The sequence below is a fragment of the Notamacropus eugenii genome, chromosome 2 (genome assembly GCF_028372415.1).
Source record: "Notamacropus eugenii isolate mMacEug1 chromosome 2, mMacEug1.pri_v2, whole genome shotgun sequence".
Taxonomy (NCBI): domain Eukaryota; kingdom Metazoa; phylum Chordata; class Mammalia; order Diprotodontia; family Macropodidae; genus Notamacropus; species Notamacropus eugenii.
This window is the reverse complement of record NC_092873.1, coordinates 162,388,539-162,412,611: the sequence shown is the minus strand read 5'-3', so window position 1 is coordinate 162,412,611 and position 24,073 is coordinate 162,388,539. Positions and strand designations below refer to the sequence as shown.

Here is a 24,073-nt window from a genome sequence, read left to right as displayed (position 1 = left end):
TCGTAGTTAGAGGAAAAAAAGACAAAAAAGGTGAGACCCAACTCTATAAAGGGCCTAGAATGCCATATTGAGGAGATTGTGCTTTATCCTATAGGCAGTAGTTTTTCCTCATATATTTTTGATCATGAAAATTACATTACCAGAATGGTTTTCTTGTTTGAAAAAAAGTCTGACTATAGGAGTAATTTGAGTTATTCAGGCAGGTAAAAATGAGGACAGAATCTAGGATAATTGCATTGGAAGTGAATAGTCAGGAGCACATGTGAGAAACAGATGAAAGAGAAGCAGTAACTCTTGGGATCTGGTTGAATTCATGGGCAAGCAAAGGGAAATTTAGAAGATGGTTTCAGAGTTTTAAGTTTGGTCGAATAGTGATGCCATTAACTGAAATAGAAGCAGATTAAAGGAGTCATTTTGGAGTCAGATATCTAACAACAGTGGTCCAGAGGTTAGTAACAAACTCTACTTACAGATTATCTGACAGATTTTTCTGATTCCTTTCTTTCATTCCTGCATCTTGCAGTTTGCTATTCTAGCTTTTTTAGACAACAGTGTGAATGGTTATATAAGACAAATAGTTCTAATTCTTAATTGACCTCTGCCAAAGTGGTAATACCAATGATTTGAGACTGAGTTTGAGATAGAAAATTATTAGAAGTCGTTTTGGTTGCAGAGTAAGTCTAGATTCTTTGTTGATTGAGAACTATGATAAACAGTATCAAGGGAAGAAATTGTAGCAATATTTTTCTAGGTATTTGAAAATAGTTGCTAGGTACTTTTGAGTTGATTTCATCACCTCAAATTACTTAATCCAATTATAACCATTGATTTTTAAAAATTTACTTTAGAAATACAAACCTGGTCGATGTGATGATATTTTGAAATGGAAACCTCCCAGTCTGAATTCTGTAGATTTTCGCCTAAAAATAACAAGAATGGGAGGAGAAGGGTAAGTACATTCTCTTCTCTGTTTTCATATGTCTTTAATTAGCTTTTGTCAGTCTACCAGTCATCATCTTTTAAAAGGTTACCAATGTAGCCTCTTCCACATTTTTTCATTTTGTTTTATTACAGATATCTTTATTAAGAAAAAAATAATACATATAGTGCACATTTAAAAAATTATGCCAGATACAGCCCCATTTCAAGTCTTATATGATATACATTGGAGGAAAAAATGAGGCCTTTATTGAGATCAATAAGGTATTTGATTTCTATTTAGTTTTTATTGGCAAATTCCCTTCAACATCCCTACCCCACTGATACTTATTCTTTCTCTAAAAATGAACCTGATTTATCAAAATTCTTCCAAGAATAAATATTTTATAACCTGTTTCTATCTGGACAGCCTTTGCTTCTATAATACTTGTGTTATGATGTATTGACTGGTATTTTAGAATTATATTTTGCCTTTTCAGAGGCTTATTCAGAAATTAAGGATTTAGTAGCTGAAGTAAAACTTGTTAAATTGCATCACAAATATACTACACTTACAGTTTTTAAACATCCTGTTTATAGTTTAGTTAATTGACTTGCAAGGGACCTTAAAGTCATGCTTTTTCTAGGTAACATTCTCAACTGTTTGTTTCTTTGGCCTAATTTGTCATGGATTAAAAAAGAGACTATCCATTTCTTTTAGAGTATGAGACCCAGCCCTTCACTTTTCTTATCATTACAACTTTTCACTGGATTGTACCTAGTAAAATACTATTGATTTCTTCACTTTCTCATTCTGCTCACCTTCTTGTTCTTATATATTATCATTGAATTTTGATATTTTAAATCTATCCAAATAAATTATTTGCATTAAAAATGAAACCAGTCCCCTAACTGCTTAATTTGTTATAGCTTTGAACATAGAGTAGCCCCAGAAATTTTAATATTTGATGGACAGTTTTTAGAGATGGAATGTGGAAGTTACATACACATAGGAGTACATAATTTATAGTGGCAATATATATGACAATTTTTGAAAATTGTATCTTTAATATGAATTATGTCTTGGTAACAGAAAAAATAAATGATGTGTTTCAACATAAACTATTCATTTAACATGATCAGTCTGTTTTTTTCAGGTAAAAAATGTTATACAGGTAAAGAATGTTATATGATATAGTAGATTTCATTAAATGAGTAGAATTTTACTGTAAATATGAACCTAGTGCCTAATAACAATTTAAAATATGTTGGAGATATCTATCCATAACAGTCTAAAAGAAAAACAGCTATGCTTTATACTCACATAAAAGTCATATCATGTGACCCAATTAACTGGGAATAGCTGTGTTAAAAACCAGAGAATTTGTTGATTTGTTTACTTAATTTTTTTTCCAAAGGCTTCTACTAAGCAGAAAATAGAATAGGGTTCTAGGACAGGTTTAATATAAAAACTATTCTTTGAAAATGTAGGTAGGAGTTTTTGAAAAATGTATTGGTTTGGTCTTTCAGTAGGTAGTTTTGAGTCTTACTGAACTGCTGTGATAAAATGGTTATTAATCAGATTCCTGTTAGATTAAAATCTAATACAAGAGGAAAATAATTTCTATTGAATTGAATGCTTAGCATGGACTGGCAATTCTAACGCTGACATTTGGACCTTCTTTTTCTTTCCTTTAAAGATGTAGTTTTGGAAAAATAAAACATTGATAGTGAAATGATAATTTAGCTTAGCCTGAGCATGTAGTAACCTTTTATATGTTTTTTGCAATTTATGTAATTGTGAATTTATAGGAAAATTGCATAGTCTCAGAGAGTAAACCTTAAACTTTTAAAACATAAAATAAGTTTGTATTTTCTACTTAATCTATTTCTGATAGTCATCAGTCATTAGAAACTAAGGTCATTTAGGTTGTGTATCCTCAGAAAGTTATAGACTTTCGATTACTAGGGGACAAAGTAAACAAATGTAATTAATTTTAAATAGACTACCAATCAAACAACAACTTTAAAAAAAAAAGCTTTCTGAATTTATACTATGACATCTAATTAGCTCTGTCAAAATTTTCCAACATGTTTCATTTTAAGTATTCAATCAGTCAGTCAACAAGCATCTATTAAACAATGACCACATGCTGGTCAGTATTATAAGTGCTAGAGTTGCAAAGAAAGGCAAAACAGTCCAATACTCAGGGAACTCAAAAAAATCTAATGGGGAAGACTGTATGCAGAGAACTATGCACATACAAGGGTGTGTGTGTGTGTGTGTGTGTGTGTGTGTGTGTGTGTGTGTGTGTGTGTGTGTGTGTGTGTGTGTGTGTGAAAGCTTTCCACATTTGAGAAACAGCTGTTTGAAAAGGCACACAGTGGAGAAACAGCAGTGCTATGTGTGAGGAACAGTAAAAATGCCAGTGTCACTGAAATGTGGACATGATAGGGAATAAAGTATAAGGAAGAAGCCAGATTGGGAAAGGCTTTAAAAGCCAAACAGTGGGTTTTCCATTTGATCCTGGAGGAAATAGGGAGCCGTTGGTTTATTGAGTGGTGTTCAACCTCTTATAGAAGGTAGGAGGGTGGTATGGTTACATCTAGGCTTTAGGAAGATCAGTCCGGCAGCTGATGTAGGATGGGCTAGAATGGGAGAATACTTGAAAGAAGAAGACCAACCAGTAGAGATGTATGTTAAAGTTTATCTTCTTTTAGCTTTCATCATACTTTTCAAATCAGTCAGCCAACACGATGCACATAATACATGGCAGGAAGTATGAATTTAATATCCAAAATTCAAATTCAATTTGTCAAGTGCCTATTATGTTCAAGGCACAATGTGAGGCCCTTGAAATGTAAAGGCATTACTCTCCTCAAGTAGCTTTTATGGACTATATGGAATATTTAAACTGGAAGGGACCTTAAGAGGCCGTCTCGTCCAATCCTCTTAATTTTACAGATGGAGAGGTTACATGATTTACTCAAGCTCACAGAGCTGGTAAATTGTGTGTGGGGAACAAATAATAAGCTATTTAGTCTGGAATATAGAATGCATGTGACTGCAGGGGCAGGGCTGGGGAATAATGTAAAATCAGTGTAGAAAGATGGGTTAGAGTTATTGTGAAGTGTTTTAAATGCCAGACAGATGAGTTTGTATTTTATACTAAGGATAAATATGTCTCCATTGGAGCTTCTTGAAGCAGCATCTGGCAATTTCATAGCTATATTTTAAAAATAACAATTCTGGGATTTTTTTTGGAGTGCAGATTGGAAATAAAAAGACCAATTAGGAAGTTATTGCAGTAGTCTTGTATTATTGTAGTTCATTTCACTTGGGTATTGGCTCTAGGAGTGAACAAGAGAGTTGACATATTTAGGTAGAGTTGACATGACATTATATCATTGGATATAGGTTTGGATATGGGAGAGGCAGAGAAGGAGAATGACGAGTCATGATTTTAATGGCAATGGCCATGACAGAAATAGGGAATTTCAGAATATTGATGAGTTTAGTGGGAAGATTAATGAATTCTGTTTTTTGAATATTGATTTTGAAATGCCTGTTACACATCCAGGAGGAGATTTAAAGTTGAACTTTAAAGTTATCATTGTTTTGAAAATAAATACACGTACGTATACATATATAACCATTTCTCTTTTATTTTTCACCTTTTCAAATACTTCTTGTCCTACAATTCCTTGTTTGAGTCATATAATAGGATTTAGAGCTTAAAGGAAATTTGACATTCATCTTGTCCAACCACTCCTTGTACTCATGAAGAAAATGAGATCCAGAATGGCTAACTGTCTTGCCCAAGTTACGAAGAGCCAGTATTTGGAGGCAAACTAAAATCTAGGGCTCTTTTCTTCTGTACTGTGTTGTTACACTTGAGGAAATCTTTATTGATCATATCAGCCTACATTGATCCCATAGCATTTGGTATGCCTATAACTTATAAAAGCATTTGATCACATGCTTTCTTATTATTACCCTGTTTTGTGTGTATGTCTTTATGGTGCTTCCTCACGTAGGTTATAAGCTCTAAAAGGGGAAGAGAGATTATGTCTTACACAAATATTTGACATGCAGAATTTCTGTATCTTTTTATATAGAGGTTTGAGTGAGTGTAAGACGTTAGTCTATGTTAATTCCCAAATAGCTGTAATAACTGTATGTATAAATACATTCTGCCTATGAAAAGTTTTTGAGAGCTGTAAAATTGTAATCTGGTATAACATACAGCTATGGCTTTTTATTGTATGCTTTCAAATAGCTATAAAATAGATCAGATTAAATAGAATCTGCTATGTAATACTCCTTCAATCTGCTGTTGATTTGAGTGATCAAGAAAATGATGTATACATTATATGAAGAAAGTCATATTACTTCGATGACCATAGCATTTTACTGTCATTTACTACTCTGGCTTTGCAATGATTAGTTCTGTCCATACTTTCCATTTGGAAATCAATCCTTTTTTTCTTTTGAAAAAAATTATAGAGATAAAAGACCCACATAATAAATATCACTTAATAGAATTTTCTGAATCATTCAGCTTTAAGCCAAAACTATCTGTTTTGTGTTTTTTTTTCCTGTGCCTGTCATGGCATTTCCTTATCTCTGCTTATGGCTTATAGTGGCATTACTCTTTTATATACATGTTCTGTGATTAAAAAAAAAACCACAATATAAATGTGTTTTATTATTCCTGTTGTTATAATAGTTGCAGCGTTACAGATTTGTGATTATCTGCTATTCCTTTCATAAATAGGAGGAAAGGCAAGCTGTAATTGAGTTTTTTGTTGTTGCTGTTATTGTTTTGCCCAGCTTGCAAGTAAGTGGCAGTGTCAAAACCTGTTAACTTTTCACCTTCCATGTCAGGCAGTACGCTCTACAGTATACCTCCTGCCTCACAAAGTAACCCACTCTCAGAAAAGTACATTGCAATGGAGAAGTGAATAGGAAAAAAGTGCTAGGAATGCTATGGTACCTATATGTGCATGTGATGCATGTATGTGCATGTGGGTATTGCTAGATTCAAAGGACTTTCTTTTACTTGTTAATTCATTACAGAAAAAGGCTAAGTTCTGTTCCTTTTCCTCTTTGTTATCTTACAGACTAGAAATATAATTCCAGCGTATGCTTTCATTTCTAACAGAATTGTATTACAACAAAATTATGTATATGTCCTCTGAAGTTAAATGCTGTAATTTTTGTTTTTTGTATTTTGCCTAAGTAGTATGCTTGTACATTTGTCTCAGGTGCCAGTTATTTGTTGTGGAACTTGTAACCACACTGACAGCCCTGTAGATAGATTAAGTATAAAGAAAAGCAGCATAAATTAGATTCAATTTAAATAACTCACTTTGAAAGGTTGTAATTTCCACAAGGTGTCACTGTCTCTCAAGAAATTTAATTTTTTTGTTTGTAATTTTTAATATGCTGCAGATGTTCTCATCTGACCTTTGCAGGGACTGGTAAGCTTGTGTGAAGAAAAATAAGGGTAAAAACCATGGTATTAACAGACCTTACCAAGTGAGCCTGTATCTATTCATAGGGATTTTTGTTTTTGTATAACCTTGGCAAAGTATGTGCAGTTCTTTTAGCTGATATAAAAGGTAATGGATAATTTAGATGATTATTTATTGTAATACTTCACTGATATAATCTAACCCTTCGTATTAGAAAGTTATTATACTAAATGATGGTTACTTTCCTTTCTGTGTTTGGGTGCAGAAATAAATATCTAATTTCCTTCCAACCCCTAACAGTATCATATTTCTGGTTGCAGCTACTGTGGTTAGTTGAAATTTTTGTAGTGACTCCCAGTAAGCCACAACAGCAAATTTTTTATATGCTTTCTGACAGTTTGTTCTCCTTTTACCAATGAATCAACACAGATTTATCAAGGACCTAATGTGATGATAGTAAGAGCTGACATTTATGTAGTGCTTCAAGCTTTATAAAGGGCTTTATATTATATTATCTTATTTGATCCTTACGTCAGCTTTGTGAGTTAGCTATTATAGATATTATGTCCATTTTAAAGATAATGAAATTGAGTCGTAGAGAGAGATTAAGTGATTTAAAAGGTTAATAAGGTTATCCAGATAGTAACCATGACAGTAACCCTTCTTGTAGGGAGAGGATTCCAATCTAGGTCTTTCCTGAATCCATGCCCTGAACTCTTTCCTACTGTACTGTGTTGTTCCCTTTTATATGCAAGACGTTTTTATATACTTTAGAGGGAGACAAAGTAGAAGTTTTAGATCCTGATTTCAAGAAGGAGCTTAAAATGTTGGGTTTTGTTTTGTTTTTTTAAAATAAAGCTTTATCTGCTTATACCAGACTATAAACTTTTAAATAAAAAAACAAAGTTTTTGAACAGATTTAAAGTGGCACCTTGGCAGTTGCAGATCTATAAAGAGCAGGCACAGTGGTAGATAGAAGGATGTGATTGTAGGAATTGTGGAATTATTTAGAATCATAGAATTTGCAAATGTTTTGCCTTGTCAGTAGAATTAAAGGTTTTTTCTTTTGTTTTGCTTTTGAGACTAGATATCCCTAGCTAAGATAGGCTTAGAAGTACAGCAGCCACTTGTGAGTCCAATTTCAAAACTGATCAATGTGGAACCTGCTCTGTTTTTCTCACCTAGGCCACTTTACCCTCTTTAGGTTGTTTGTTGGCTGTCTGCTGCTATAAGCTTACCATATTGATGTCAGTCAATGTGGATACTCTCTTACAATATGGATCCTTTTATCCCTGCTATAGCTCAGATTTGCCAAACTCAAGTGATATATTAACCTGAGGCTGACCAGCAGTAGTGACTACAGATGTACACCATCACGTCCAGGTAAGGAAAGTTTTGAACAGAAGTTTATTGAATACAAACTTTGAAATCCCATAGTGAGCATAGTAGGAGATATATACATTAAAAAGATTAAAGAAGCTCCTTGATGACCTTGATGAGTTTACAGGATCGTGAACTTGAAACTTAACGTTAAAAAGAACTAAGGTTGTAGCAACTGGTTCCATCACTTCCTGACAAATAGGGGGAGAAGAAATGAAAGCAGTGTCAGATATTATATTCTTGGACTCAAAATCACTGCAGACAGCATTTGTAGCTATGAAATTAAAAGGCACTTGCTCCTTGGAACAAAAGCTATGGTGAATCTGTCCAGCATACTGAAAAGCAGAGACATTACCCTGCTGAGAAAGATCTGTATAGTCAAAGATTTGGTTTTTCCAGTAGCAATGTGTGGCTGTGAGAGTTGCACTATAAGGAAAGCTGAGTGCTACAGAATCAGTGCTTTTGAATTGTGGTGCTGGAGACGACTTTTGAGAGTATCTTGGAAAGCAAGGAGATCAAACTAATACTTGAAGAAAATCCAGACTACTCATTGGAAGGACAAATACTGAAGCTGAAACATAAATACTTTGGCCACATGATAAGAAGACTGGACTCTTTGGAAAAAAACGTGATGCTGGGAAAAATGGAAAGCAAAAGATGATGGCAGAGGATGAGATGAAATGATAATGTTATGGATGTTATGAACATGACCTTGGACAGACTTGGAAGATACTGGAGAATAGAAGGGCCTTTCTGTGGTTGTTCTGTGGTCCATGGGGTCACAAAAAGTTGAACAACACAGAGTGAATGAACAACAACATTTTCCTTTGAAGGATATGGACACACTCCTTGACCCATCCCTGAAGACTGGTTTCACTGATGGGGTGGCCTTCAGTATGAATTGGTGAAATATGGACTCTTAAAAGGGACCACCACTTTGGACTGGCCTATAAAAAGGATCCATTTTGTTATCTCTCTCCCTTGCCTACCACCTTCCCCCTCTTTATTCTGGAGAGATTCTGAGAGCACAAGCAGACGTGTGTGGGAGATAATCTAGCAGTTCTTTAGTGGTCATCTTTGTAAAACAAAACAGATAGCTCCTACAAGTATTTGCCCATGTGGCACAAGAGGAGAATTCCAGGGATATGTTAAGTTTCTGGACAGTGTTGAGTTCTTGGCCTCTATTGTCAGGGTAAGGGCATAGTCTCTCAAATGTATGATGGTTATTGAAAGGAGATAAGTGGGCAGAGTTCTGAAGTGTTGATTCTCTAGCAACCCCACAATTCACTAATGCACAGAGTGCATGGTGTTAAGATGGAAAAGTGGTTTTGTGAGTTACGGATTTACTGAAAAATCTAGAACTGCAAATCTTTTGCCTAATCAGTAATTTGTTGATAATTACATTCAAGTCACCCTACTGTGTATAGTAGGGGGAAAATATGAGAGAATTCCTAAAGTTCAGGTATTTTACTGGAACTGGACCTTGGTAAAAATTATGTTGTGCTCCAAGGGCTGCCCTTTTTCTTTCTCTTTCCCTATACTCTATTTCAAGACTGACAAATGGCTTAAGGAAACTGTTGTGATACTGGCACCAATTCCATTTTCCCCCTATTGAGTCACTGTACTATAACTTGATCAACTGGTTATTTAATATTTTAAAGAGCTATAAAAATAAGCACATTATGCTAGAATGTAGCATTGTAGCTGGAAATTGGATTTCTTGGGAAGTAGCAGCCTAGAGATTTGCCTTACCAGTATAATTGCCTTCTGGAAATGGATTTCTATAGTCAGAGGAAGTTTTCAGAGCCTAGCTCTGGTGGTTTCTGGGAGGTGTAGTCCTGAACAAATAACATTTTTTTTCCTGCTTAGAGAGAAAATTAGACTATCAAGGACCATGAACCAGGTGTATCTGAGGGAGTGGGGTAGAGTTCTTCTGTGCTGGGAGTTGTTGAATTGAGTGCTTTGGTGGCAGAAGGGGCAGTGGCAAATGTAGTGGTGTTGGAGATAATGTATATGTTTTGAATGAGTGAGGAGATAGAAAGGCATCTAGAATGGCAAACTAGGAAAGGGCACGGAATAAGCATTTAACATACACCCACTATGTGCCAAGCATTGTGCTAAGTGCTTACACAATGATTCCCTCATTTGATCCTCACAACAACCCTAGGAGATAGATGCTATTATTATCCCCATTTTATAGTTGAGAAAACTGGGGCAAACAAAGGTTAATTGACTTACCCAGGATCACATAGCTATTGTCAGAGGTTGTATTTGAACTCAGTTCTTCCTGATTCCAGATCCAGCCTTCTATCTACTGTTCAACCAGCTACCTCCCCAAACTAGAGACTTGGGGAACTGAAGGTTGAGGTGCAGAAGCCTATGGGGACTTCCCTGAGCCCAAAGAGCTGTAGCCTATGAAGTTACTTCTAGAACCCTTAATGGTTTGCCCCTGTTTAGAGGGTACAGTGGACAGAGGGTCAGGCCTAGAGTCAGACACTAGCAGTGTGACTTGGGCAGATCACTTAACCCTGTTTACCTTAGTTTCCTCATCTGTAAAATGAGCTGGAGAAAGAAATGGCAATCCACTTTGATATTTTTGTCAAGAAACCTCCAAATGGGGTCATGAAGAGTGAGACATAACTGAAATGATTGAAGAACAACAAAAAATATGTTTGAAGCATTATGGAAATTGGAATGGTTTGGAGGAGTATTTCATTGATTGTTATTGACCATTGTAAGTCTTTTTTTTTTTCTGAATTATATGTTCTTGAGCATCATTTGCATTGTCAATCCATAAAACTAATGTGATCTTGGGCTATGTTAAGAGAATCATGTTGTTCAGCACTACACAGGTGACAGTCCTCCTGTACTGTACCATGGTGAGACCATAAGTGAAATATTGTATTCAATTTTGGAAGAGATCTATCTGTCTGTGTCTGTCTGTCTATCTATCTATCTATCTATCTATCTATCTATCTATCTATCTATCTATCTATATTAATAGATAGATATAAGATATCTATACATAATAAATATAGATATATTGAAGAAAGGGTTATTTATACACACATGTATATCTTCATGTATGTATATGTGTACGTGTATAAAATGTACGTCCACTAATGAAGTTTATACGAGAGCAAGTAGGATGATGAAAGGCCTGTAGGTGAATGGGCTTAAGGAACTGAAGAACTAAAGAAACTGAACTTCTCTGCCAAGGAAAAAACTTGGTGGGAAGAAGTAGAAATATGGATGCAATGTCTGTCTTTAGATATTTGAAAGGCTGTGCAGAAAAATGGAGTGCAGCAGTGTTTTAGCTTCTGAGGCTAGGGGGATTAATAGGAAGGTCCCTTTTACTGTGGCTGAAGGGGACCAGTACAGGATAGGAGGTGTCCTGGCAAGCACCATCTCAGCAAATGAGCAGGAGATCTTGAGTCCCAGGGTGATAGAACAGAGAAGTGCCAACACCAGGACCCCCCCATGTGTCTTCATACAGACAGGGGAAGTGCCAGACATCAGCACAGAGAACTACCACTTGTGTGGTGCATAAGTGTCTACCAGTGAATGAGTCTGCCTGTGTTCTAGTGCAGCCCCTAACAACGAGGTAACCTCCAGCAGCCAAACCATCCCTATGCCTCAAACCAAGAGCTTCAGTGTAACCTGGGGGAAATGTACTAAAACCCCACCTCACTCGGCACACCCCAACCACCACCAGCACTCTAGCTCAGCACTAGGTAAACTAGAGCCTCTACAACCTCCAGCTGCCAGAACCTGAGGCACCAGCACACAAAGCCAGTAACCAGGCCCCTATACCCCAGCACAAGAAGTATGGCTCAGTGCCCCCTGTGCTCCAGAAGCAATCAACTTTATTTTTTAATTTTTAATTTTTTTAAAAAAATTAAATTATTTTATTTGTTTTCAGTGTTTGACAATCACTTCCATATATCTTAGATTTTTTCCCCTCCCTCTCATTCCCCCCTCACTCCCCACTCCCTCCCTGAGACAGTGAACAATCTTATTTGGTTCTACATGTACATTCCTATTAAATACATATTGCATAGAAGAATTAAAATTAATGGGAGAAACCATAAAACAAAAGAAAACAAAACATAGTACAAAAGAAAATGATCGGCTTCTATCTGCAATCCAATCCATAGTTCTTTCTCTGCATGTGGAAGGCTTTTTGCCTCAAGAGTCCATTGGAAATTTTTTAAGTCTTTTCATTGCTATGAAGTTCCAAGTCTACCAGAAAAAACTCTCACACACTGTGGCCATTGCTGTGCACAAAGTTCTCCTGGTTCTGCTCCTTGCACTCCACATAAGATCATATAAGTCTTTCCAGGCCTCTCTGAAGTCTTTCTGTTCATCATTTCTTATAGCGCAATAGTATTCCATTACATTCCTATACCATAATTCATTCAGCCATTCGCCAAATGATGGGCATCCCCTTGATTTCCAGTTTTTGTGCACTACAAAGAGTGCTACTGTAAATATTTTTGTACCTGTGGGACCCTTTCCCATTTTTATGATCTTTTGGGGATACAGTCCTAGAAGTGATATTGCTGGGTCAAAGGATATGCACGTTTTTGTAGCCCTTTGGGCATAGTTCCAAATTGCTGTCTAGAATGGTTGGATAAGCTCACAGTTCCACCAGCAATGAATTAGTGTTCCAACACATCCTCTCCAACATTTATCATCTTCCTGTTCTGTCATGTCTGATAGGTGTGATGTGGTACCTCAGAGTTGTTTTGGTTTGCATCTCTCCAATCAATAGTGATTTAGACCATTTTTTCATATGATTATAGACAGCTTTAATTTTTTCCTCTGAAAACTCCCTGTTCATATTGTTTGACCATTTATCAATTGGGGAATGACTTGTATTCTTATACATTTGACTCATAGAAACAATCAACACCTTCATTCAAGAGAATGACAATAATGAGACAACCTACCAAATGTTATGGATTACTGCAAAAGCAGTTCTTAGGGGAAGTTTTATATCTTTGAATGCCTACATGAATAAAATAGAGAAAGAGGAGATCAGTGACTTGGCCATGCAGCTGAAAAAGCTAGAAAAAGAACAAATTGAAAATCTCCAAGTAAATACCAGATTAGAAATACTGAAAACCAAAGAAGAGATTAATAAAATTGAAATTAAGAAAATTATTGAAGTAAAAAATAAAACTAAGAGTTGGTTTTATGAAAAGACCAATAAAATTGATAAACCTCTCTTCAGTTTGATTAAAAAAAAGAAAGAAGAAAATCAAATTTCCAATATCAAAAATGAAAAGGGTGAACTAACCTTCATTGAGGAGGAAATTAAAACAATAGTTAGAAATTACTTTGCCCAACTGTATGCCCATAAATTCAACAAACTAATTGAGATGGATGATTATTTTAAAAAATATAAATTGCCCAGATTAACAGAAGAGGAAATTGAGTACTTAAATAACCCCATCTCAGAAAAAGAAATTGAACAAGCCATCAATGAACTCCCTAGGAAAAATCTCCAGGGCCAAATGGATTTACAAGTGAATTCTGTCAAACATTGAAAGAACAGTTAATTCCAATACTGTATAGACTATTTGAGAAAATTGCTGAAGAAGGAGTTGTACCAAATTCTTCTTATGATACAAATATATTTCTGATACCTAAACCAGGAAGAGCCAAAACAGAGAAAGTTATAGACCAAATTTTCTAATGAATATAGATGCAAAAATTTTAAATAAGATATTAGCAAAAAGGATACAGCAACTTATCATGAGAATAGTACATTATGATCAGGTAGGATTCATACCAGGAATGCAGGGCTGGTTCAGTATTAGGAAAACTATTAGCATTATTGATCATATCAACAACAAAACTAACAGAAATCACATGATTATCTGAATAGATGCAGAAAACCTTTTGAGAAAATACAACACCCATTCCTATTGAAAATATTGGAAAGCATAGGAATAAATGAAACTTTCCATAAAATAATAAGCAGTATTTACCTAAAACCATCAGCAAGCATTATATGCAATGGAGATAAGCTAGATGCATTTCCAGTAAGATCAGGGGTAAAACAAGGATGTCCATTATCACCACTATTATTCAATATAATACTAGAAATGTTAGCTGTAGCAATTAGACAAGATAAAGAAATTGAAGGAATTAGAATAGGCAAAGAAGAAACTAAGTTGTCACTCTTTGCAGATGATATGATGATATACTGAGAGAATCCCAGGGAACCAAGTAACAAGCTACTTAAAATAATAAACAACTTTGGCAAAGTTGCAGTTTACAAAGTTAAACCCAGACAAATCTTCTGCATTCCTATATATTAGTAACAAAGCCCAACAGCAAGAGATAGGAAGAGAAATCCCATTTAAAGCTATGGTAGACACTGTATTTGATAATCTACCTGTCAAAACAAACCCAGAGACTATATGAACACAATTGCAAAACACTTTTCGCACAAATAAAGTCAGATCTAAGTAAGTGGAAAAGCATCAGTTATTTATGGATGGGCTGAACCAATACAATAAAAATGACAATTCCACCTAAATTAATGTGCATACAGCACTGAATATCAGAAATATCTGAAAATCAGATCATTAGGAAGTAGTCAGATAATATGAAGACCTCCATAAAAATTTCCACATCAAATCCACTTGATGACTTCATTGCCAGTATTGGATACGTAAGAGAACAATGAAAGATATGTTGGGAAATGTGATTCAGTGATTTAAAGAAAAAGAGGTCAGAGGTTTTTTGGAAACCTTCCTATATTTATGAGTAGTCTTTTCAAGAAGAGAATTTGGAGGTTCTAGACATTGCAAATGCCAAGTAGTAAACACACACGCACACATGTGCGCACACATACATATATGTGTGTATATGTATAAAGTTATATTATTCATATTCCAAAAGACAAGTCACCATCATCCTGATACATTGCAAGCATCGAACTGTGTGTGTGTGGGGGGGGGGGGGGTGTAAAAAGGATTCACGTTCCAAAAGACAGGTATTGGTTATCAATGTGAGAGTCTTTTTTCAATCATCTTTGTATTGCCAAACTACTCACTTTTTTAGAACAAAGATAGAAATTAAACAAAATTATGAGAAAGAATGGAAATGAGAGGTAATGTTGCCCAGTTTGGGCAACTCCAACTTGATCTGTCTAAATCGATGTTTAACAAATTTGGAATAGATAACAGGCATATGCCCATTATTACCTTTTACTAAGAACTTTCTTTTGGTATTTTGATTAGCACAGTGTAAAATTGAGGTGTTAATCTGCAAAAATATTGTCATCTTTACCATATGAACTCAGCCTAGGTTGCACATTGAATATTCTACCATTATTTGATTCTTAGGGGTTTTTTTTAGAGCGAAGGGTGTTTAGGGTTAATTGTTAACTGTATAAACCCCTACCTATGTCTTTGTATTTTAATTCCCAAATATTTAATACATTTTGCCACTATTTTAAATAGTATTTTTCTATAATTTTTTCCTTATATTTATTATTGGCACAAAAATGACAGTGAAATTTTTGGTGTATTAAATATTTGGTGATTTTACTGAAGTTAGTCTTTTAATTAATGTTTTTGTTAACTTTCTTGGTTTTACTTTGAAGATTTTATGATAGCCTTTAAGATCATTAGAGTGGACAGGTTGGAGAATCATTGATCGGATTTCCTATACTCATTTTTCTGCTTAATTTTGTTTCATTTAGAGACTGATATTGTAGTCCTTTCTCTTCTTCCCTTACTCTGTGACTATGGTAATGTTACTTGACCTCTCTGGGCCGCTTTTTTTTTTCCTCATTGGTAGCATGAAAGGGTTGGGCTAGGTAATCTAGAGTCTTTCAGATTTACAATTTAAGCATTCTGTATGTATATGCATTTGAAGAGAATAATCATTTCCCTAGAAAGGGATCACTTCTCATTAGAAAATTCTTTAATATGAAATGAAAAATTATTCACCAAAAATTAATGAGACATTCAAACTTCATTTTTAAAATTGTGTAATTATTGTATATCATATTAAATGCAGTAAATTTTTAGTTGGAAGTTTTAAATTGGATAGCTCCTTTAAGTTGGTATTTGTAGGGTTTCATTACATGTTATATTAAGTGATTACTTGTTTATTTGCAGGCACTTCAAATTGAAATGGTGATGTTTAACAGAAAGAATCAAAGGTCAAAAAAGACATGAGATCTTAGCTGCTGCATTTATCAGTGAAAATCAGTAATGTCATGAGTTTACTTGGAGGTAAAGAGACCAATATTTATTAAGAAATAGCCATACTTATTTCTCTTTCACTTCCATAGTCTGTTTTGACATCAGCCATTTAATTTCTTTTTAAAAAAAACTGAGGGTGTGATGCAGAGATGTGATTATTTAGCATCCTTCAGTATTGGACAGATTCAAGATGTAAATATGGTTATTTGTTGATTGTGTAAAAGAAAAAAGAGATAGATCACATCATTGTCAGTGCTTTCCTTTAATCTGTGGAAAATGGAACTTATATTCAACTTTGGATCTCAAGTTGGAAAACAAATAGGAAATTCTCATTTGCTTATGTTTGCAAATCAGAAAATTATTTCAGTTTTTCCCCATTCAGCACAACACGGAAAACCAGGAAGAGTGAGAATAACTTAAATCTAAAGGAAGGTCATGACACAACTATGTATAGATTTGTTTTGTTTGTTTTTTAAAAATAGTATCTCAATTTTTTAATGTCTGCACCTGCTTTTTGCCTTTGCTTCTGCAAGCATCACATTTAATTGCATTCCTCATGTCTGAGTCTGCAGTAGCAGTTGAGTTTACTGCTTTATGTCAAGGTCTAAAATGTATAATAACAATATTTGCCTGTATTAACTTTCCAGAGTTTATAATTTGATGCACATTTAACTCTGTTTTCTAGTTTTTATCCACTAGAATTGTTAATAATCACTTTGCAATTTTTATTGTCCAATGATACTTGACAACTATGAACTGTTGCAAAGTGCTGAAATATCATCTGAATTATCAAAGTAAAATTAATTTTGCCTACAATCTGCTTTTATTTTATCACATTCTCTTTGTTCTTTGATAATGCACAATCAGTTTGCTTCTCTTTGTACAAACAAAAAACTATTAATCTCCATTACCTTTAATTGACAGGTACGCTTTTGTATCTTGATCAAGCCTGATAACAAGATTTATTCTCTTTTGGTATAATTATCTTTTAGAGCATGTGAGTTACATATAAGAAAATTTTGGTGAACAAAATATTGACCATGTTATAATGCAAGGTATAGTCATCACCAGATGAATATAAAATAAACTCTCTGTAAATTGAATGAATGAAAACTGAGTTAACCAATAAAGCCAAGGATCTGTATTCTTTTTTTTATGAATTTTTTTCTTAAAAAGGGAGAACTTTGATATTATAGAATTTTTACTTATGTTTTTACACAGTTCAAAGTAATATTCATAAGTACTATATTGCTAAGCTATAAGAGAATTGAATAAGAGAAATTAGTTTTTATTTTTATCTTTTTTATGTTACTTTAATTTCTGAATATATCTCTCAGCCACCAAGGCAGCTCTTTGTCTCTTATAACAAAAATTTTAAAAGAAAGAAAAAAGGCTGTTTAGAATAAGCAACATATCCTCCATTTAATATATGATTAAGGAGTATGAAGGAGAAGTTTTCAGAGGAAGAAATCAAAGCTATCAATAGTCTTTTAAAAATAGTCTAAATCAATATAATTACAGAATGCCAATCAAAACAAATCTGAGATACTACCTAAATTATCAGACACCTTTTGAGTATTTTCCAGACAAAAAAAAAAAAAAGAATAATTCTGGTTCTGTGTCAGTTTCATTTATTATTGTGTAAGCTTAATTTTTAGGGTTGCATTTATTTTCTTTTATCTTAGATTAATAGAATAGGTAAAGCTTAGAACCCAGTAACATTAAGGAGAAATGATCATTGCATTTTAAAATTTTCCTTCAGCTTATGAACTACAGATAAAGGTAGATAATTTATGCTTTCTAACATAGCTAATTTCTTCGTAATACTTTTACTATCTGATTGTCATTGTTTTTTCTTTAGTTACTTTTTTGTTCCCTTATCTACATTCAGAAGTAATATCCTTTTATTTTCAATATATTTCCTTTATGCCTGCAATTTTTGTTTGGATTTTGATCTTGTTCTTATTGACACATAAGTAATTTCTCTCCCTCAGTTTCAGAAACACAAATTGTTTGCTTTCTCAGAATTTATGTTCATATTAATGGGATATCCTCATAGTTTAGCTTTCTGACGTGCTTTCTTTCTGTACCTCTTTGGGAAGTATTTCACACTTTAAAGAGGCTCTTCCTAGTTTTCTTTTCTCATGCCTTTCTTAAATCTAATAGTAATGATAGTAGTAATAATAACAACAATAAGAATATAATGCTTTATATAGAAATCTAATGTTTAGAAAATGATTTCCTCATGGCAGCCCTGTGAGAGAATGCAAGTATATTTATACTTTCATCTTATGAGGAAGCTCAGACCATGAGGTAGGAATTGACTTGCTTAAAGTTCACAGGGGTAATAGCAAAATAAATTCATTTCCTTAGATCACAAATCTCATTTTCTTTCTGTGGTACAATTCTAATCCTAAATCCTGAATTTTTGTTTCTTTGGTCTTATTTATTAATTTGAGTGCAGCTAGGTGATGGCAGTGGATAGAGCACTGGGCCTAGAGTCGAGAAACCTCTCATCTCCCTGAATTCCAATCTGGCCTGAGACATTTACTAACTCTGTGACCCTGGGCAAGTCACTTAACCCTGCTTTCCTCATCTGCAACCTCAGTTTCCTCATCTGCAAAATGAGCTGGAGAAGGAAATGGTATACCACTCCAGTAATCTTTGCCAAGAAAATCCCAGATGGGATCACAAAAGTTGGACACAGTTGAAAATGACTGGACGTTTATTAATTTATTTAATCCTTCTTCCACCTACAGTATAATCAACTTTCACTTCAACTACTCATTTTTCAGATATTAAAAAGATTCCTCTTTTTTCCTAATGTATATCTTTTAACCATTTCTTTGTTGCTATAATTTCTCTCCAATAATATTTTAGAAAAAATTAAAAAATTTAAATTGATTGGTTAGTCTTGATTTTTCATAACAAACAAAAATTGTTGCCTGTAGTAACTGAAATAATGCTTTGAATGAATGAAATTACACAAATCTGCCATACCGTCCCTACCTCTCCATAATGTAATGCTCTAGTCAAGCTGAACTCCCTTTGGAAAGCCAAATCCTGTGTTTCTCAATGAGACTGTCTCTCTCAAAAAAAAAAAAAAATCCTCTAACTGTAGAGATAGAAATTGCAATAGAAGGGAGACGAAATGTTCTCCTTTGCTAAGGTCATCAGAGAAATTTATTTCTCCAGTTTACTTAGTTCTTATGGCATCTTTATCAAAGTCTGAAGGTGTAGGGACAGGGGAGCAGAAGAAAGGAATGTGGAGTTGGTTATCATATACCATTTATTGGAAAGTAAGATCTTTCAGTGGAGAAAGAGAAGATGATAACTAGAAAAATAAAACTAACCAGAGGCTTTGGGGATCTTTCTTTTTGAAATGTAATTGGAAATTCATCATGTATATTGTGATTTACAAGACACTTAACAGGTACTGTCCATGTAAATGCGTATCTTTATTTCATTAGGAATCAGAAGACATGCTTCTGATTCCTGCCACTTCTAATATCTAGCTGTTTGATTCATGTCATTTCATCTCTCTGGTTCTTAGTATCATCTTAAAAATGAAAACGTTGTACTATGTATCTCTTAAGCTAGCCTTAAACTCTTTTGAAAAACTGTAGGGTTTTTTTCTTATGCTGTATTTCCCCCCCACAGCATCAAAAGTTGGAATTTCTTATCCAGGAGATGAAGCAGAGTAATATTTATAGCTCCATCACTTTTGAATTTCATTTTTCAGACATTATAAACAGAAGAGATTTACTTAGACATATTCAGTATTTGTGCTATTGTTTTAGTTTTTGTTAAATTTATTTATTTAGTGTTTTATTTTTCCCAGTTGCATGCAAAAACAATTTTTAACATTCCTTCTTAAAACTTTGAGTTCCAAATTCTCTCCCTTCCTCTCTCTCCACCCCCTCATTGAGAAAGCAAGAAATTCAATATAGATTATACATGTATAATCATGTGAAACATATTCTTCATAGTCATATGGTGAAAGAAAACATAGACAAGAATAAAAACTTAGGAAAAAATAAAGAAAATTAAAAACAAGTATGTTTCAATTCAGTCCATATTCAGACACCATCAGCTCTTTCTCTGGGGATAGCATTTTTCATCAGAAGTCCTTCAGAGTTGTCTTGAATCATTGTATTGCTGAAAATAGTTGTCATTAACTGATCATCTTAAAATATTATTGTTATTTTGTACGCAGTACATTTCACTTTGCATCAGCCCATGCAAATCTTTCCAGCTTTTTCTGAGAGTATCTTGCTCATTATTTTTAATATAGTTTTTTTATATTAATTTTATTTATTTTTAGTGTTTTTCCCCCTACCTACCCACAACTCCCCCTTCCCTCCCCAAGACAGCATACAATTCTATGTAGGATCTACACATACATTCCTATTAAATACATTTTCACTATAGTCATGCTGTGTAGAAGAACTAAAATGAATGGGAGAAGTCATATAACAAACCAAAACACAATACACACACAAAAAAATGATCTGCTATATTCTGCGATTGATTTCCATAGTTCTTTCTCTGGATGTGGAGGGCATTTTGCCTTAGAAGACCATTGGAAATTTTTTTTAAGTCCTTCCATTGCTATGAAGTTCCAAGTCTACCAGAAAAAACTCTCTCACACTGTGGTAGCTGTTGTGCACAAAGTTCTCCTGGTTCTGCTCCTTTCTCTCAGCATCGGATCATATAAGTCTTTCCAGGCCTCTCTGAGGTCTTCTTGTTCATCATTTCTTATAGCGCAATAGTATTCCATTTCATTCATATACCATAATTTATTCAGCCATTCCCCAATTGATGGATATCCCCTTGTTTCCAGTTTTTGGCCACTACAAAGAGTGCTACTGTAAATATTTTTGTACCTATGGGACCCTTTCCCATTTTTATGATCTCTTGGGGATACAGTCCTAGAAGTGATATTGCTGGGTCAAAGGGTATGCACATTTCTGTAGCCCTTTGGGCATAGTTCCAAATTGCTGTCTAGAATGGTTGGATGAGCTCACAGCTCCACCAGCAGTGAATTAGTGTTCCAACACTCCCACATCCTGTGCAACATTTATCATCTTCCTGGTCTGTCATGTTAGCAATCTGATAGGTGTGATGTGGTACCTCAGAGTTGTTTTCTTTGCATCTCTCTAATCAGAAGTGATTTAGAGCATTTTTTCATATGGTTATAGATATCTTTAATTTCTTCCTCTGAAAATTGCCTGTTCATATCCTTTGACCTTTTATCAATTGGGGAATGACTTGTATTCTTGTACGTTTCATTCAGTTCTCTATATATTCTAGAAATGAGGCCTTCATCCCTGAGATTGGCTGTAAAAATTCTTTCCCAATATACTACATCCCTCCAAATTTTGGTTGCCTTGGGTTTGGTTGTGCAAAAACTTTTCAGTTGAATGTAATCAAAATTAGCCCTCTTGTACTTCATAATGCTTTCTATCTTTTCTTTAGTCAAAAATTCTTCCCTTCTTCGTAAATCTGATAAATACACTATTCCTTACTCCTCCAATTTGTCCATAGTATTAATCTTTATACCTAGATTATGTACTCATTTGGACTTTATTTTTGTGTAGGGTGTCAGGCATTTGTCTGTGCCTAGTTTCTGCCACACTGTTATCCAATTTTCCCAGCAATTTTTCTTGAACAGTGAGTTCTTATCCCAGAAGCTGGGTTCCTTGGGTTTATCAAACAGTTGATTGTTATGTTCATTGCCTACTGTGTCTCGAGTACCTAGCCTATTCCACTTGTCTACTCTTCTGTTTCTTAGCCAGTACCAAATGGTTTTGATAATTGCTGCTTTGTAATACAATTTGAGATCTGGCAGCACTAGGCCACCTTCCCTAGCATTTCTTTTCATTAGTCCCTTTGATATTCTGGACCTTTTGTTCCTCCAGATGAATTTTGGTATTATTTTATCCAGCTCTAGAAGATAATTATCTGATAGTTTAATTAGTATGGCACTAAATAAGTAAATTAATTTAGGTAGAAATGTCATTTTTATTGTATTGACTTTGTTCTACCCACAAGCAACTGATGTTTTTCCATTTACTTAGGTCTGACTTTATTAGTGTGAAAAGTGCCTTGTAATTGTGTTCATATAGTCTCTGGGTTTGTTTTGACAGGTAGATTATCAAATACAGTGTCTACCATAGCTTTAAATGGGATTTCTCTTCCTATCTCTTGCTGTTGGACTTTGTTACTAATATATAGGAATGCAGAAGATTTGTGCAGGTTGATTTTGTAACCTGCAACGTTGCCAAAGTTATTTATTATTTCAAGTAGTTTTTTACTTGAATCTCTGGGATTCTCTAAGTATATCATCATATCATCTGTGAAGAGTGATAACTTAGTTTCTTCTTTGCCTATTCTAATTCCTTCAATTTCTTTATCTTGCCTAATTGCTACAGCTAACATTTCTAGTATTATATTGAATAATAGTGGTGATAATGGACATCCTTGTTTTACCCCTGATCTTACTGGAAATGCATCTAGCTTATCTCCATTGCATATAATGCTTGCTGATGGTTTTAGGTAAATACTGCTTATTATTTTATGGAAAGTTTCATTTATTCCTATGCTTTCCAATATTTTCAATAGGAATGGGTGTTGTATTTTCTCAAAAGTTTTTTCTGCATCTATTCAGATAATCATGTGATTTCTGTTAGTTTTGTTGTTGATATGATCAATAATGCTAATAGTTTTCCTAATACTGAACCAGCCCTGCATTCCTGGTATGAATCCTACCTGATCATAATGTACTATTCTCATGATAAGTTGCTGTATCCTTTTTGCTAATATCTTATTTAAAATTTTTGCATCTATATTCATTAGAAAATTTGGTCTATAACTTTCTCTGTTTTGGCTCTTCCTGGTTTAGGTATCAGAAATATATTTGTATCATAAGAAGAATTTGGTACAACTCCTTCTTCAGCAATTTTCTCAAATAGTCTATACAGTATTGGAATTAACTGTTCTTTCAATGTTTGACAGAATTCACTTGTAAATCCATTTGGCCCTGGAGATTTTTCCTAGGGAGTTCATTGATGGCTTGTTCAATTTCTTTTTCTGAGATGGGGTTATTTAAGTACTCAATTTCCTCTTCTGTTAATCTGGGCAATTTATATTTTTTAAAATAATCATCCATCTCAATTAGTTTGTTGAATTTATGGGCATACAGTTGGGCAAAGTAATTTCTAACTATTGTTTTAATTTCCTCCTCAATGAAGGTTAGTTCACCCTTTTCATTTTTGATATTGGAAATTTGATTTTCTTCTTTCTTTTTTTTAATCAAACTGAAGAGAGGTTTATCAATTTTATTGGTTTTTTCATAAAACCAACTCTTAGTTTTATTTTTTACTTCAATAATTTTCTTAATTTCAATTTTATTAATCTCTTCTTTGGTTTTCAGTATTTCTAATTTGGTATTTACTTGGAGATTTTCAATTTGTTCTTTTTCTAGCTTTTTCAGCTGCATGGCCAAGTCATTGATCTCCTCTTTCTCTATTTTATTCATGTAGGCATTCAAAGATATAAAACTTCCACTGAGAACTGCTTTTGCAGTATCTCATAAGATTTAGTAGGTTATCTCATTATTGCCATTCTCTTGAGTGAAATTTTTGATTGTTTCTATGATTTGTTGTTTAACCCTTTCCTTCTTTAGGATGAGATTATGTAGTTTCCAATTAATTTTTGGTTTGTCTTTTCATGGCCTTTTATTACATATAATTTTTATTGTATTATGATCTGAGAAGGATGCATTGATTATCTCTGCCTTTCTGCACTGGATTGTGAGGTTTTTATGCCCTAAAACATGGTCAGTTTTTGTATATGTGCCATGTACGACTGAGAAAAAGGTATATTCCTTTCTATTCCCATTCAGTTTTCTCTAGAGATCTATCCTATCTACCTTATTCAGAGTTTTATTTACCTTCTTAACCTCTTTCTTGTTTATTTTGAGGTTAGATTTATCAGTTTCAGAGAGGAAGAGGTTGAGGTCCCCCACTAGTACAGTTTTGCTATCTATTTCTTCCTTCAGCTCCCCC

General features: G+C 34.1%; 1 protein-coding gene across 6 annotated transcripts in view; it reads left to right on the top strand.

Moving 5' to 3' along the window:
- Positions 1 to 24,073, top strand: part of RNGTT (RNA guanylyltransferase and 5'-phosphatase) — a 386,087-nt gene that overhangs the window by 221,761 nt on the left and 140,253 nt on the right. For 5 of the 6 annotated variants that reach the window (XR_011974408.1, XM_072642803.1, XM_072642804.1 and 2 more), the window contains one exon: positions 849 to 949. Coding sequence is in view for 5 of the 6 variants with exons in the window: in XM_072642803.1 (XP_072498904.1) it covers positions 849 to 949 (101 nt within the window). In the remaining variant the exon portion in view is untranslated. Of the gene's footprint in view, positions 1 to 848; positions 950 to 1,074; positions 23,329 to 24,073 lie in introns of those variants that run through there. The other variant, XM_072642806.1, reaches the window with a different exon arrangement.